Raw genomic sequence first — 15,983 nt, 5'->3', positions numbered from 1 at the left:
ATAGCAGCAACACAAAAATTTCTCCTACTTAACACCTCAAGGAAAATGCAACCAAATATGGTTTTTAATGTTTACATTAGCATTCACTTCAATTTGGGTAATAATAAGTCTATTTAAAAACCTGTTTTGTTTTTCTTTAAAAACTGAAAACTGTGTGACATGTTGAGAACACTAAGAGAAAAATCATTTTAATCGAAGCTGCAAGTACTTTTCAGTGCTGCTAAATTAAGCCACAGAATTTTCTTTAGAAATCACTGTATGTAATCTTGGCTGAGGGTGAGAATTATATAGTATAGGTGTGTCTGTGGATTTTGTGATAGGAAAGAACATGAATGAAGGGTTGTGGACTGAAATGAGCTGCTATAGGTTCAAAAAATTATTTAGCAATTTCAAAATATTATAAAATAATTATTTTGGTTTTAGATAAAATAAAAATATCCCAGAAACAAATGTCAAACACACAATTAACATGATGGAGTTTTCTGATCTCTAATGTCTACATTATTTTTATGACACAGTTTGTTGTCGAAACTCCTGGTATCTATGATCCCCTCCACTTCTCAGCCCTTAACTCCAACCCCTAATGCATTTGGAAGCAGTGTACTTAAATTTGCTAGCAAAGATGTTAATCATCATACATATTTTTTTAGTCTTTTTTAAATTATAAAAGTAATGAAGGTTCAAATACCACATTAACAATGTCAATAAATTGTGCATAACTAACCCCAACTACTATCAATCTACTCCCATCACCAAAGGTAATCATACTAAAAATAAGATGTCCCTAGTGGCTCAGGGAATGGCCAATAATCCTCCTGCCAATGAAGGGACATGGGTTTGATCACTGATCCAGGAAGATTCCAGCTGCCTCAAGGTAACTAAGCCTACACGCTGCAGCTATTGAAACCTGAGTGCCCTAGAGGCAGTGCTCTACAACACGAAAAGCCACTGCAATGGGAACCTGGTGCCCCACACCTAGAGCGTTGTCCTCGCTGACCGCCACTAAAGAAAGCCCACATGCAGCAAGGAAGACGCAGGCAGCCGAAAATAAATAAATAATTTTTTAAAGACTTCCATAATTATTTGATGCTCTGACTATATTACTTAATTTTAAATACATAAATATATTATGCATATTTTTATGAATTTTTTTCACATTTAAAAACATTGGAGATACTTCTATATGATTTCTTTTGCATGACTATTACAATCTCTTTAACAGCAGCCCTGTGTACCAACTATACATTACCTGATAATTTAGCTATTGACAGACATTTATTGGTTTCCGTATTTTGCTTTTATAAACAATTCTAGAGAGTTACTATTCGTCATTCACCATCTTGTACTCTGCAAAAGGCTCAAAAACTTGACACACATAATACCTCAGGAAATTTTGACTAAAAGGATTAATACAGAAAGAAATAGTTATCAATATATTTAAAGAATATTTCTAGTGAGTAGATTCCTAGAAGACACATTGAGTCAAAGGTTATATGCGAAATTTCCCTCACAAAATCCCTCACTTAAACATCCCATTAGAATAGAAGGAATTATCTATCATAATTTTGGCTCAACTGGTGTGTGAAAATGTATCATTTTCTTGATTTCTAGTGTTTTGTTTTTTGTTTTTTTTTTTCATATGTTTATTCTTACTTACCTTTCCTCGCTTGAAAGAACTCAGGACACATTCTAGGTATTTCCTCCAGTCCAGAACTTTTTGAAGTTACATTTTTTGCCTAACAGAAATTTTATATTTTCACTTATTCAGATTTAAGCTGCCCTTGGAAACTAAAACAGCCACTAACAGAAGGGGGGAAAAGTTCACGAACTGAAAAAATGTTTAATTCTCTTTTGTGAGGTCCGTTCCAAGCAGGAATTTTTATTTTTTAAAGATCTAGGGTAGCAGATTAAATTGGGGAACCGCCTGACGGGACCGGAAGCACAGAGTAACAACCAGAAGCCGTTAGTTAGAGTCTACAGTATCTGGCGCCCGAGGTGGCGCCTGGCATAGTCTGCCGTCTGAGTTTTGTTCCTGTCTCAGCTGCCGGCGTGATCAATGGACGCAAAGAGCCTACTGCAGTTGACCAAAAAGCCAAATATCAAAATCTTCAGCGGCAGCTCCCACCAGGACTTATCCCAGAAAATCGCTGACCGATTGGGCCTGGAGCTGGGCAAGGTGGTGACCAAGAAATTAAGCAACCAGGAGACCTGTGTGGAAATTGGCCAGAGTGTGCAAGGAGAGGATGTCTACATAGTGCAGAGTGGCTGTGGCGAAATCAACGACAATTTGATGGAGCTTTTGATCATGATTAATGCCTGCAAGATTGCTTCAGCAGGCCAGGTTACCGCAGTTATCCTGTCCTTCCCATATGCCCGGCAGGATACGAGAGGTGAGAGCGGAGCCCCGATCTCCGCCAAACTTGTTGCAGATATGCTGTCAACGGCAGGCGCAGATCATATCATCACGATGGACCTACATGCTTCTCAAATTCAGGGCTTTTTTGATATCCCAGTAGACAATTTGTGTGCAGAACCCGCTGTCCTGCAGTGGATAAAGGAGCATATCTCTGACTGGAGGAGCTGCAAGATAGTCTCCCCAGATGCTGGTGGAGTTAAGAGAGCGACCTCCATTGCAGACAGATTGAATGTGGACTTTGCCTTGATTCACAAAGTACGGAAGAAAGCCAGTGAAGTGGACGGAATGGTACTAGTGGGAGACGTGAAGTATCGTGTGGCTATCCTTGTGGATGACACGGCTGACACAGATTGTGGTACAATCTGCCACGCAGCGGACAAACTGCTCTCAGCTGGAGCCACCAGAGTTCATGCGATCTTGACCCATGGAATCTTTTCTGGCCCAGCCGTTACTCGCATGAACAGTGCAGGCTTTGAAGCAGTCCTAGTCACCAATACCGTACCTCAGGAGGATAAGATGAAGCACTGCTCCAAAATACAGGTGATCGACATCTCCATGATTCTTGCACAAGCCATCAGAAGAATGCACAGTGGGAAATCTGTCTCCTACCTGTTCAGCCATGTCCCATTATAATTAGAATAATATGGGGAGTTGTGTATTAAATAAAATAAGATAAAATATATCCTGACCATTAGTTTCCCTTGATATTTGATGAAAAGTTTGACAGAATACCCTGCTTGCTACAGCGTGGCTTTCTAAATCCTACATCATGTATATTAGATGTTTATTTTAGATTGGAGAAAGACTGATGGAGAATAATTGCTAGAATTTCCTATCTAGGTCATCTCATTCTGGCTTCTTTGATGACTTTGTGAGCCTTGCAGCTTTAACTACAGGTCAGCTGCTGACTTCAGACTTTGAAGGTGTTGTGTGGAGTTCTTTGAAAGTAACAGGGGAATCTTAGTGTACTTAATATGGGAATGCTTCAGGGTTTACTTTATCCAGAATAGCTAACAATGCAGCCAACCAAGTCCACCATTGCCACCACCATACCTCCATACCACCAACCCCTCCCTAATCCCTGTATTCCACAGTACCCCCATCCCCAAGTATCATAAGTTCTCTAAGATCTGTGCTAAATTACGTGAAGAGCCCTGTGCAACCCAAACCTAGTTTACCTGGTTGCTGAGCCACCTGCAAGGCCAGAGCAGCAGCTTTCAGATTGAATAGCCATTGGGGAGAATCATGAGAATATGCTACTTGAGAGGAAGAAGACAACTCTGTCACCATGTTTGGAAACTATGTATTTTTTTCAATTTATTTTTAATTGAAGGACAATTGGTTTACAGAATTTTGTTAGTTACCACCAAACATCAACATGAATCAGCCATAGGTAAGAGACTATGTATTTTTTGTTTCTTCACTATACCTGTTCTTTTTGATTTAGCTTTACTTCCAACCATCTTACATTTTCCTGGTCAAATGTCCTGTTGAATCCAAATTATCAATGTAGCAGTCTTCTGGAAAGCAAATCCACTTCATACTATATAGTCTCTAAAATCTGCATTATATAGTTTCTAGAATCTCTAAAGTTTTTGCTGTAGCTTAATATAAATCTGAGGTTATTGATATTTCTCCCAGAAATCTTGATTCCAGCTTGTGCTTCTTCCAGCCCAGCGTTTCTCATGCTGTACTCTGCATATAAGTTAAATAAGTAGGGTGACAATATATAGCCTTGACGTACTCCTTTTGCTATTTGGAACCAGTCTGTTGTTCCATGTGCAGTTCTAACTGGTTGCTTCCTGACCTGCGTATAGGTTTCTCAAGAGGCAGGTCAGGTGGTCTGGTATTCCCATCTCTTTCAGAATTTTCCACACTTTATTGTGATCCACACAGTTAAAGGCTTTGGCATAGTCAATAAAGCAGAAATAGATGTTTTATGGAACTCTCTTGCTTTTTCCATGATCCAGCGGATGTTGGCAATTTGATCTCTGGTTCCTCTGCCTTTTCAAAACCCAGCTCGAACATCTGGAAGTTAACGGTTCACATATTGCTAAAGCCTGGCTTGGAGAATTTTGAGCATTACTTTACTAGCGTGTGAGATGAGTGCAATTGTGCGGTAGTTTGAGCCTTCTTTGGCATTGCCTTTCTTTGGGATTGGAATGAAAACTGACCTTTTCCAGTCCTGTGGCCACTGCTGAGTTTTCCAGATTTGCTGGCATATTGAGTGCAGCACTTTCACAGCATCATCTTTCAGGATTTGAAATAGCTCAACTTTATGACAGAAAGTGAGTGAGTGAGTGAAGTCGCTCAGTCATGTCCAACTCTTTGCAACCCCGTGGACTGTAGCCCACCAGGCTCCTCCATCCATGGGATTCTCCAGGCAAGAATACTGGAGTGGGTTGCCATTTCCTTCTCCAGGGGCTCTTCCCAACCCAGGGATCGAACCCAGGTCTCCTGCATTGCAGGCAGATGCTTTAACCTCTGAGCCACCAGGGAAGCCCATGGCAGAAAGTGAAGAGGAACTAAAAAGCCTCTTGATGAAAGTGAAAGAGGAGAGTGAAAAAGTTGGCTTAAAGCTCAACATTCAGAAAATGAAGATCATGGTTCTGGTCCCATCACTTCATGGAAAATAGATGGGGAAACAGTGGAAACAGTGTCAGATTTTATTTTGGAGGGCTCCAAAATCACTGCAGATGGTGACTGCAGCCATGAAATTAAAAGACGCTTACTCCTTGGAAAGAAAGTTATGATCAACCTAGATAGCATGTTAAAAAACAGAGACGTTACTTTGCAACAAAGGTCCGTCTAGTCAAGGCTATGGTTTTTCCAGTAGTCATGTATGGATGTGAGAGTTGGACTGTGAAGAAAGCTGAGCACCAAAGAATTGATGCTTTTGAACTGTGGTGTTGGAGAAGACTCTTGATAGTCCCATGGACTGCAAGGAGACCAACCAGTCCATTCTAAAGGAGATCAGCCCTGGGAGTTCTTTGGAAGGAATGATGCTAAAGCTGAAACTCCAGTACTTTGGCCACATCATGTGAAGAGTTGACTCATTGGAAAAGACTCTGATGCTGGGAGGGATTGGGGGCAGGAGGAGAAGGGACGACAGAGTATGAGATAGCTGGATGACATCACCGACTCAATGGACATGGATTTGGGTGAACTCCGGGAGTTGTTGATGGACAGGGAGGCCTGGTGTGCTGCAATTCATGGGGTTGCAAAGAGTCAGACACAACTGAGCAACTGAACTGAACTGAATCTAAATCTACTATTGCCATGGAAGTAGATTTTAGGTGGGTGTTGTGGTACCGTTTGATTAAGCATTTAATTTTAATCTTCCTTGCATTTGGTTGGCCTCTAAAATAACTTCAGATTTATATTTTTTAATTTATATTATTGTCCCTTATAGAGAAATCCAATAAAAAGTCTGCATGTATGTGAGAAAAATTAATATCTCATTTAGATACATCCTGAAATTTCTGGACTCCAAGAAAATTCAGACATGCCCTAAAAGTTTCTGAAAGGTAAAACGTAAGATAGTTTTAAAGAAACAATATTCAGATTTCTGTCAGACTTCTCATTTGATCTCTCAGGTAATAAGCAAAATGGAATAATACTCTTGCAGCTCTAAAGGAATATTATTTTTAACAGTTTCTGAGCTTAGCCAAACTATTACCAAGTTTAGGGGCAAAATTAAGGGACTTTTATGTACTAAAGGACTCAGAAACTTTACCATCATAAAAGGGTCCTGAAAGTATTACTTGAGGATACTGAAAGTAGAAACTATGTTCAACTAAGAGGAATATATGGAATAAAAGAGATGATAGTGAGCAGAGAAATAACTGAAACTGATAGAAACATAGTTTTGTGAAATTATGAATATCATTACAATTATTAAGGTAAAATTAGACCAAAGATTGAGTCACAATGTAAAGCAAATTTTTAAAAAATCTATAAACAAGATTCCAGGTAGTAGCCACAAATCATAAGGGGCTAGGATTAGTCTGCATATATTAACTGTCTTATTTAGTTTGGAAAGGCCATTAATGACTTGAAAGATTGACCTTATAGAAGAAAATAGCTTTAAATAAAGTTTTCTAAAATTTAAGAACAAGCAAGAGAAGACAAGGATGGGATAAATTACTTCCAAAATCCTAGACAGAAAAAAAATGGCATGTTGTTGTTCAGTCCATCTGTCCTGTCTGTCCAACTCCTGGCCCCATGGACTGTAGCACGCCAGGCTTCCCTGTCCTTCATCTTCTCCCAGAGCTTGCTCAAACTTATGTCCATTGAGTCCATGATGCTATCTAACCATCTCGTCTCTTGTTGTCCCCTTCTTCTCCTGACATAATGGCACAGTAAACAAAGTAAATACATCCAGCTGAATATAGGAAATAGATGAGGAAGAAAACAAAATAGAAAATACCAAATATTTGTTATCACTACTAAAGTCAATATGTTAAATTAAGAGATCAGTTATCAGAATGAGTAGCTAAAATATCTAATGACATGCTGTTTAGGGGAGACACATCAAAACAAAAAAATTGGATATAAAAGGATGATGAAAAACACACCAAGTAAATGCTTACCAAGAGAAACTAGGAGTGTTACTTCCAGTCAAAGTAAAAACAGAATATTTTTTTGATTATGAATCTTTATGAATCTAACAATTCAACATCAAAGTTTAAGGAAAAAAATTCAATGAGAATATAAGGATAAATGTATAACTTACAGAGTGAAATTTTAACAGAACTCTCACATAAATAATCAAGAAAAGATACTATAGGATTTAAATAACTCCATATCACATTGCTGCTGCTACTGCTAAGTCACTTCAGTCGTGTCCGACTCTGTGCAACCCCATAGACGGCAGCCCACCAGGCTCCCTTGTCCCTGGGATTCTCCAGGCAAGAACACTGGAGTGGGTTGCCATTTCCTTCTCCAATGCATGCAAGTGAAAAGTGAAAGTGAAGTCGCTCAGTCATGTCCGACTCTTAGCGACCCCATGGACTGCAGCCTATCAGGCTCCTCCATCCATGGGATTTTCCAGGCAAGAGTACTGGAGTGGGGTGCCATCACCTTCTCTGCCATATCACATTAACTATGCATAAAATTTAAGTAATTCACATTTTCCTAGCTTAAATGAAAACATTTATAATATTAAAGATGCAATAAATCACAAAAAGTCTTCATAAATCTTTAAAAAAGAATTTATAAAGACCATATATAGTAAATGGATATACAATCATCCTGACTATATTTTGAAAAATTAAATTCTCAGTAAAATAGTAATAGAATGAAGCTTGCTTGATTTGATAAAGAAAATCTACTAGAGACCTACTAAAGAAAGAAAGTGAAGTTGCTCAGTCGTGCCCAACTCTTTGCGACCCCATGGATAGTAGCCTGCACCAAGTTCCTCCATCCATGGGATTTTCAAGGCAAGAGTACTGGAGTGGGTTGCCATTTCCTTCTCCAGGGAATCTTCCCAACCCATGGATCAAACCCAGGTCTCTCACATTGTAGACAGACGCTTTACCATCTGAGCCACCAGGGAAGTCCTACAAAGATATACTTAATGATGAAGTATTGAAAATGCTCCCATTAAAATCAGGCAACTTTCAAAGCCAGTGAAATAAGGCAAAAAGAAAAGAGCTAGTAATACCATGTGGAAAAGAGGCAAATTCTCATCATTTGCAAATGTCATGATTGTCAACAGAAAAATCCAGCAGTGAACAAATCTATTCCTACAAGAGGTCAGTAAAGTGACTGTACATCAGATAAATAAAATAATAGCCTTTTCTAAACATCAACAAATCCTAATTGAAAAAAGTTTCTGCAACCTAGAGCTGAAAGTGAAAGTGAAAGTGAAGTCGGTCAGTCGTGTCTGACTCTTTTCGACTCCATGGACTGTAGCCTACTAGGCTCCTTCATCCACAGGATTTTCCAGGCAAGAATGCTGGAGTGGGTTGTCATTTCCTTCTCTAGGGGATCTTCCCAACCCAGGGACAGAACCCAGGTCTCCCACATTCTAGGCAGACGCTTTACCATCTGAACCACCAGGGACTAGAGCAGGGAAATTTTTTTTTTTTTTTAGAGCAATAAAATCTCCATAATAACCAGCAATAAATCCCCAAACTGTAGGGCTTGTATGAAAAGCAATTGCTAAAAGATACAAAAAATATCTGAATAAATGCATTATGATTCTAAATATGAAGAACAATATGAGTTACCTCAAATCTAGTCAGTATAAACCCAGTAAAAATCTGAAGATCTTTAAAGAAAACTTGTAAGCTTTTCTTAAAGTTAATCTAGAAAAATGAGATTTAAAATATTCAAGATCTTTTTGAAAATGTTTTTATACTACAATATATTAAACATTGTAAAGCTACAGTAATAGGACTGATGTACTGATGCAGGAATGAACACATAAATTAATACTACAGAATTTAGATTCCTGAAACAGATCTAGGTATACTTATGGGAATTTAGTACACTCATAGCCTATTTAGCGGAGGGATTGTGTTACTGGAAAAAAAATAAGCATAACTGAATCAATTCTATAGGAGAATCATTATTACAATGTCCCTCTGAAGATGATTTCCTGATACATTGATTTGGCAACCACCCTTGAAATCTACTCAGATTCTCTGAAATGGGGGATAAGATTCCTGCCATAGTTGTTTTTTTTGTTTTTGTTTTTTTCCCTAAGTATCTTCACACAAATGTTGATCAGTCAGATAATGGTGATGCTAATAATGGGCTTCTTAATGTCAATTGTCATTTATCAATTAGACTTCCTTTGCGGCTCAGATGGTAAAGAATTTCCCTGCAATGAGGGATCTAGCTCCTTGATGATCTTATCTTTCTGCTTTCTTGATTATATCCTGGAAAGCACCTCCAGCCTCTTTAAAACTTCCACTTCAAGTACCATCATAACATTATACCGTGTTTATATGAAGAATAGCCAATATTACTTTTACACTTGTAAGCAGTAATTTTGGAGAAACTGTTCTGAGAATATAAAATACTGGTGACTGGTGAAGTTGCTCAGTCATGTCCGACTCTTTGCGACCCCATGGACTGTAGCCTACCAGGTTCCACCGTCCATGGAATTTTCCAGGCAAGAGTACTGGAGTGGGTTGCCATTTATAGATGAATAGTAAATACCACATACTACAGAATATATTCACCCCATGGTTAGAAAAGTAGCAGGTTCCCTAGCTGAAAGTTACAGTGTGCTTGTGCTTATTGGCCAAAAGTTGTTTAAGACACTCAATAATATCACATACCAGTTCATATATATGATAAAACTGTCCTATAATGTCATTGGATAAATAACACACCAATCAGTCTAGATAACTCACTACTAACTGGGATACCAGTTTTGTTTTGTTCTGTTTTGCCTTTAAATGATGCACAAAAGTAAAACCCAGAAGGAATGGTTATAGAAAACAAACTGTAAAGCCCTGGAAGAACATGTGGAATAACTTTTATACTCTTGTAAAAGAGAATTTATAGAAATTTATAAAAGATGGGATTGAGGCATGACTTCCAGGATTCTACAGACAGGAAATAATAGGCTGACAGAGCGACTCAGCTGCAGACATGCAGTACTCTGAGAAAAATAAAGAATGACCCTAAGGGCAGAGATGCCAAGAGTGGTACAAAGGCCTGCAGTGTCATTGAGAGAGGGCTGGAGGCTGGCTGAGCCTTTGCTGGGAACCCAGAGACTGATGGAGCCACCACTGCAGGCTGGAGCTGTGGACCCAGCAAGTGGAGCATCAAGTCACAGGGAGTTATTCCCAGACCTTAGTACCTAAAGAAATCTGCCCTGTGGGATTTCAAACCTGCTTGGGATGGGCAACCCCTTTATTCCTTCAGATTTCTCGCTTTGGGAATAGGAGTGTATATCCCATGCCTGCTTCACCGTTGTATTTTGGAAGCAGATAACTTGTTTTCTATGTTAACTGGTCCACAGATGGAGAAAGTTTTGCTCCCGGATGTTTCACTCATCTCTGATTCAGATGATTTAAACATGAGATTTGGGATTTTTGAACGGATGATATTTAGATGAGATTTGGAACTTACAGTGGAGGTTGTAATGAGTTGAGACTTTGAGGGAATGTTGGGATGAGGTGAATGTGTTTTGTATGGATAGGAATTTGGCAAGGGCTAGACAGCAGCCTGGAGAAGGCAATGGCACCCCACTCTAGTACTCTTGCCTGGAAAATCCCATGGATGGAGGAGCCTGGTGGGCTGCAGTCCATGGGGTTGCTAGGAGTCGGACACGACTGAGTGACTTCACTTTCACTTTTCACTTGCATGCATTGGAGAAGGAAATGGCAACCCACTCCAGTGTTCTTGCCTGGAGAATCCCAGGGACAGGGAGCCTGGTAGGCTGCTGTGTCTGGGGTCGCACAGAGTCGGACATGACTGAAGCGACTTAGCAGCAGCAGCAGAGAGCAGACTGTAGTGAGTTCAATAGAGGCCCCTCCCACAAAAGATACATCGGTGTCATAACCCCTGAAACCTTATTTGGATAAGGTGCCCTTATTTAGATCTTCGTAGATATAATTAGGTTTCAGTTCAGTTTTGTTCAGTCACTCAGTCATGTCCGACTCTTTGTGACCCCATCTGCAGCACAACAGGCCTCCCTGTCCATCACCAACTCTTGGAGTTTACTCAAACTCATGTTCATTGAGTTGGTGATGCCATCCAACCAACTCATCCTCTGTGGTCCCCTTCTCCTCCTGCCTTCAATCTTTCCCAGCACGAGGCTTTTTTCAAAAGAGTCAGTTCTTTGCATTAGGTGGCCCAAGTATTGGAGCTTTTAGTTTCAGCATCGGTGCTTCCAATGAACACCCAGGACTGATCTCCTTTAGGATGGACTGGTTGGATCTCCTTGCAGTCCAAGGGACTCTCAAGAGTCTTCTCCAACACCACACAAAAGCATCAATTGTCTGGTGTTCAGCTTTCTTTATAGTCCAACTGTCACATCTGTAATTAGGTTTAGGTTTCCGGATAAGATCATCCTGGGCTTAGGGTGGGCCTTAAAATCAATGACAGGTGTCCTTAAAGGTGAAAAGCAGAGGGATATTTGAGAGAGAGACCCAGAGGAGAAAGTGACATGATGATGGAGGCAGACACTGGAGTGGTGTATCTACAAGCGAAGGATTGTCAAGGATTACAGCAGCCCCCAGAAGCGAGGAGAGATCTATCCAAATTCTCCCTCAGGACCTCCAGAAACACTCAAGTGTATTGATATCTTGATTTCAGAATTTTGTCCTACAGAACTACAAAAGAATTTCTGTCATTTCCAGTCATCCAGTTTGTGGGAATTTGTTACTGGAGCTGTAGGAAACTCATACAGATGATAAACCAGGAAACGGGGCACTACTGTAAACAGCACCTGAAAATGTGGAAGTGGCTTTGGAATTAAGTATGGAGAATAGGCTTGGAAGAATTTTATTTTAATGCACTTTTTATTTTGAAAAAGTTCAACAGAAGATAGATTTCAAACTTAGGTTGTGTTTAGATGGTCTGTACAAACTTCAAGGTGAAGACAGCATCATTTTCTATGACAGTCTGGATTTGCTGCAGGCATTCTTCTGTCAAAATGGAGCATTTTGCAGTGCAGCTTGGGGTGCGATCATTAGCTATTTTATGAGAAAATTGATTTTTGTGAATAACACAGTCCAGCTCAGCATCCATGAATTTAGAGAATATAACCTGGTGATCTATTGAATGCTTATCAAGCGAGGCAGAAAATTCTAATCTTGGTAAGCCACTGGATCTATGGCCCTTCGGTGTCCAAGAAGCACTCCCTTCAAACATGATACAACTTTCAAAATACCATTCTTCAAACTTATGAGGTCTGCTATGCTAAAAAATACACTTAAATTATGATCTTACATCATCATTTTATACTAGAAAGGGACCTGGATTTTGCCTTAGAACTGCCTAGGATTTTTGGCTAGGTTCCTCAAAGACTTGGAAGAATTTTGAGGTGTGTGATAATAAGAGCTTAAATTACTTTGAAGAGACTATTGGTAGAGATAGAGACAAAAAAGGAGATTCCTGGGAAAGCTCAGAAAGAAGTGAAGAGGATGGTGTGACTCACAGGTCCAATCTACCATCTGAGCAGAAGGCAGGAGTAGTCATAGTTATGCAAAAAGGATTGGTAAGGTTCTCTGTTATCTCATGGTGGGGACCCCATGACAGACACAAAATCAAAGCAGACAGAGACAGGATAAAATAAGTGCTGACATTAGGGGCTATTATTCAACCCACCACATTGTATAGTTTCCCTTCTCTAATTATCTTTTCTGGATCCCCTATTAAAAGGTATATTCTTTTCTGGATAGATCTTCCCTATCTCCTAACTTCCTCATATTTTTCATCACTTATTCTTTGTCAGTGGGTTAATGGTTAATTCTTTAATTTCATCCTCTAGTTTAATTCAGTCAGTTCTGTTACTAATTAATTCTATGATTCATCCCATCTATTGATGAGATGGGATGAGATTTCCTTTCAACATCAACAATCATGCTTTTAACTTTCACATACTTTTTTTGTTTTTCACAGCAGCCTTTCTTTTTTGTGGTTGATATCATTGATATTATTTTTCATTTTATGGAATATAGTATCATAGTTCTACAATTATATTTAACCTTTAATTCTATTTTCCAATATTAGCAGTTTTATTGAGGATGTACAGTAATAGAGAAAAAGAAGGATAGCATGTAGCTTTTCCTTTGTGGTGCATCTTTTGACTTCTGGCTTCAAAGATTTCCTAGCTATTGGGGTGACCATAACTTACTTTGGATATTGCACTTTTCAAGCGTAAAAGCCCTCTGTGAAATTATTCCTCCTTGCTTCTAAGAACCAGACTCACAAATTGTCTCTCATGGCATAATGCTGAAGTCCACTGTTATAACAGTTGGAGACAGTCACTACCATCTCACTGTTCTTTATTTTTTATATATAATTTTATTTCTTTATTTAATGTTTGCTCTGAGTCTTCATTGGTTTGCACAGGCTTTCTCTTTCTCTTGTGGGTGCTACTCTTCGTTGCGGCACTGAGTCTCCCCGTCGCGCTGGCTTCTCTTGTTGCAGAGCACAGGCTCTAGGGTGAGAGGGCTTCAGTAGCGGCAGCACACAGGGCTCAGTAGTTGTGGCACATGCACTTAATTGCTCTTCAGAATGTGGAATATTCCTGGACCAGGGCTAGAACCCATGTCCCCTGCATTGGCAGGTGGATTCCTATCCACTGTGACACCAGAGAAGTTCTCCACTGCTCTTTATTGTGTGTGTGTTAGTTGCTCAGTTGTGTCAGACTCTTTGCAACCCTATGGACTGTAGCTCGCCAGGTTCCTCTGTCCTTGGAATTCTCCAGGCAAGAATACTGGAGTGGGATGCCATTCCTTTCTCCAGGAGATCTTCCCAACCCAGGGATCAAACCTGGGTCTCCTGCACTGCAGGCAGATTCTTAACTGTCTGAGCCACAAGGGAAGCCTTTTAATGTATTAATTTAATTCAATATATTGCTCATAGACCCTTCTATTTCTCAGTATCAAATAATCATTTGAGAATTAATCTAGAAATTTGCTGCACAACTTCCTTTTGGAGGATTATTTTATCTTTATGAACTTTAATTCTTTAGCTCCATTAGGATTTGTTGGCAGTTGGTTTCCATATACTTTGTATCAACTAGAAATTGTTTACTTTTCTTGTCTTTTTATGACTTCCCTCAAGGCTAAGTATTTATTTGTTTATTTTTATTGCCCTTTCTACTTCTCTTTGATCTTTCTAAAAACTATTATAAGATGTATGACTATTTTCTTATCAAAGTGTCTTCTTCACTTCACTTTTTATAACACTATAGTACAGAGACTTTCCCACCAACTCTTGGTCTTCTCAAACTTCTTCCCTATCATCCCAGTGATACAGCTCATTTCAGCTTCTGTGGGCCAATCTGAAGTGTGGAGGCCTTGTCATAGACTAGTATCCAAGGTAAACACTTGCTTACCGTAATATGGTCCTCCACATTCCCTATGTACTTCTGCCAGACTTATTCCTAAAATGGTACTTTTGTTACTTTAAACCCATGGTCAAATTTTTCATTTTTTTCATTATTTACCCCAAAAATCTGCCCTTTATTTTCATATTTAGCCACCAAGATCTGGTCCACTGCTCTCACTATAAACCCTCCACTTGGGACTTCCCTGGTGGTCCAGTAGTTGAGAATCTTCCCTGCAATGCACGGATGTGGGTTTGATCCCTGGTCAGGAAGCCAAGATCCCACATGCTGAGCGCCAACTAAAGCCCATGTGCAGCAACAAAAAATCCCACCTGACACAAGGAAGGTCCCACGTGCTGCAAATAAGACTTGATGCAGCCCAATAAACAACTGAATGTAAAAAATAAACTCTCCACCCTATTCTTACTAGTCTATTCATAGACCCAGAAAATATATGCAAATCTCTGCCATAATGCCTCTGTACCATCACCTAACTGTACCATCACCTAACAATAGCCTCTCTGTTATCCTCCACTTGACTAAATCTTACTTTCCATTTCTTTTACAAACATCTCAATATCTGATCTCCTTCTGTCTCCCATAAACTCTTACTATTTTCATTATTCTCTACAGTGTTGCCTTCTCTTGTGAGATTAATTTGGGTAGTCATTAAGAGTTAGGAATATTTCATATATTTTTTGTATCTTCAAGATGCTTCATATAATGTTTAATACTAAGCAGTCAGGTATTATGGTTTGGTTGATTTTTTTTTTTTTAATATAAACAGTACCTGCTACTGCTACTGCTAAGTCACTTCAGCCGTGTCTGACTCTGTGCAACCCCATAGACAGCAGCCCACCAGGCTCCCCTCTTCCTGGGATTCTCCAGGCAAGAACACTGGAGTGGGTTGCCATTGTCTTCTCCAATGCATGAAAGTGAAAAGTGAAAGTGAAGTCGCTCAGTCGTGTCTGACTCTTAGCGACCCCATGGACCGCAGTCCACCAGGCTCCTCCATCCATGGGATTTTCCAGGCAAGAGTACTGGAGTGGGGTGCCATTGTCTTCTCCGAAACAGTACCTGCTGCTGCTGCTGCATCGCTTTAGTCGTGTCCGACTCTGTGCGATCCCAGAGACGGCAGCCCACCAGGCTTCCCGTCCCTGGGATTCTTCAGGCAAGAACACTGGAGTGGGTTGCCATTTCCTTCTCCAATGCATGAAAGTGAAAAGTGAAAGTGAAGTCGCTCAGTCGTGTCCAACGGTTCGCGACCCCATGGACTGTAGCCTACCAGGCTCCTCCGTACATGGTAATGATGGGTAAACCTACAAATATATAAGTAAGTGTCTTAAATGACAACCTAAAGATTTTTATTTATTTAAAAAGCAATAGAGAACTATGGTGGCTTTTTAGGTATGTTTTCAGTATATGATTGTTGTACTGAAAATAGTACATTAGGAGGAGAATGTCCTTGCATTGTGCACAGTGGACTGGACTAGAAAGCCTATGCAACTGGGAGAACAAATGGGTCCAGGTGGGTTCCATTTTTAA

General features: G+C 39.8%; 1 protein-coding gene across 1 annotated transcript; it reads left to right on the top strand.

Moving 5' to 3' along the window:
* The first annotated feature begins 1,977 nt into the window (after nucleotides 1–1,977).
* On the top strand, nucleotides 1,978–3,057 carry PRPS1L1 (phosphoribosyl pyrophosphate synthetase 1 like 1). The gene has a single exon (XM_055589932.1). The coding sequence runs from the start codon at nucleotides 2,057–2,059 to the stop codon at nucleotides 3,047–3,049; it is 993 nt and encodes a 330-aa protein (XP_055445907.1). The 5' UTR covers nucleotides 1,978–2,056; the 3' UTR covers nucleotides 3,050–3,057.
* The last annotated feature ends 12,926 nt before the right edge of the window (nucleotides 3,058–15,983 follow it).

This window comes from Bubalus kerabau, chromosome 8 (genome assembly GCF_029407905.1).
Source record: "Bubalus kerabau isolate K-KA32 ecotype Philippines breed swamp buffalo chromosome 8, PCC_UOA_SB_1v2, whole genome shotgun sequence".
Taxonomy (NCBI): Eukaryota; Metazoa; Chordata; class Mammalia; order Artiodactyla; family Bovidae; genus Bubalus; species Bubalus kerabau.
The sequence above is the reverse complement of the archived record's forward strand: the minus strand, read 5'-3'. Positions and strand labels throughout refer to the sequence as shown.

What these genes read in the sequence shown, in the direction of transcription:
- PRPS1L1 (XM_055589932.1), top strand. Translation starts at nt 2,057, where the DNA reads ATGGACGCAAAGAGCCTACTGCAGTTGACCAAAAAGCCAAATATCAAA.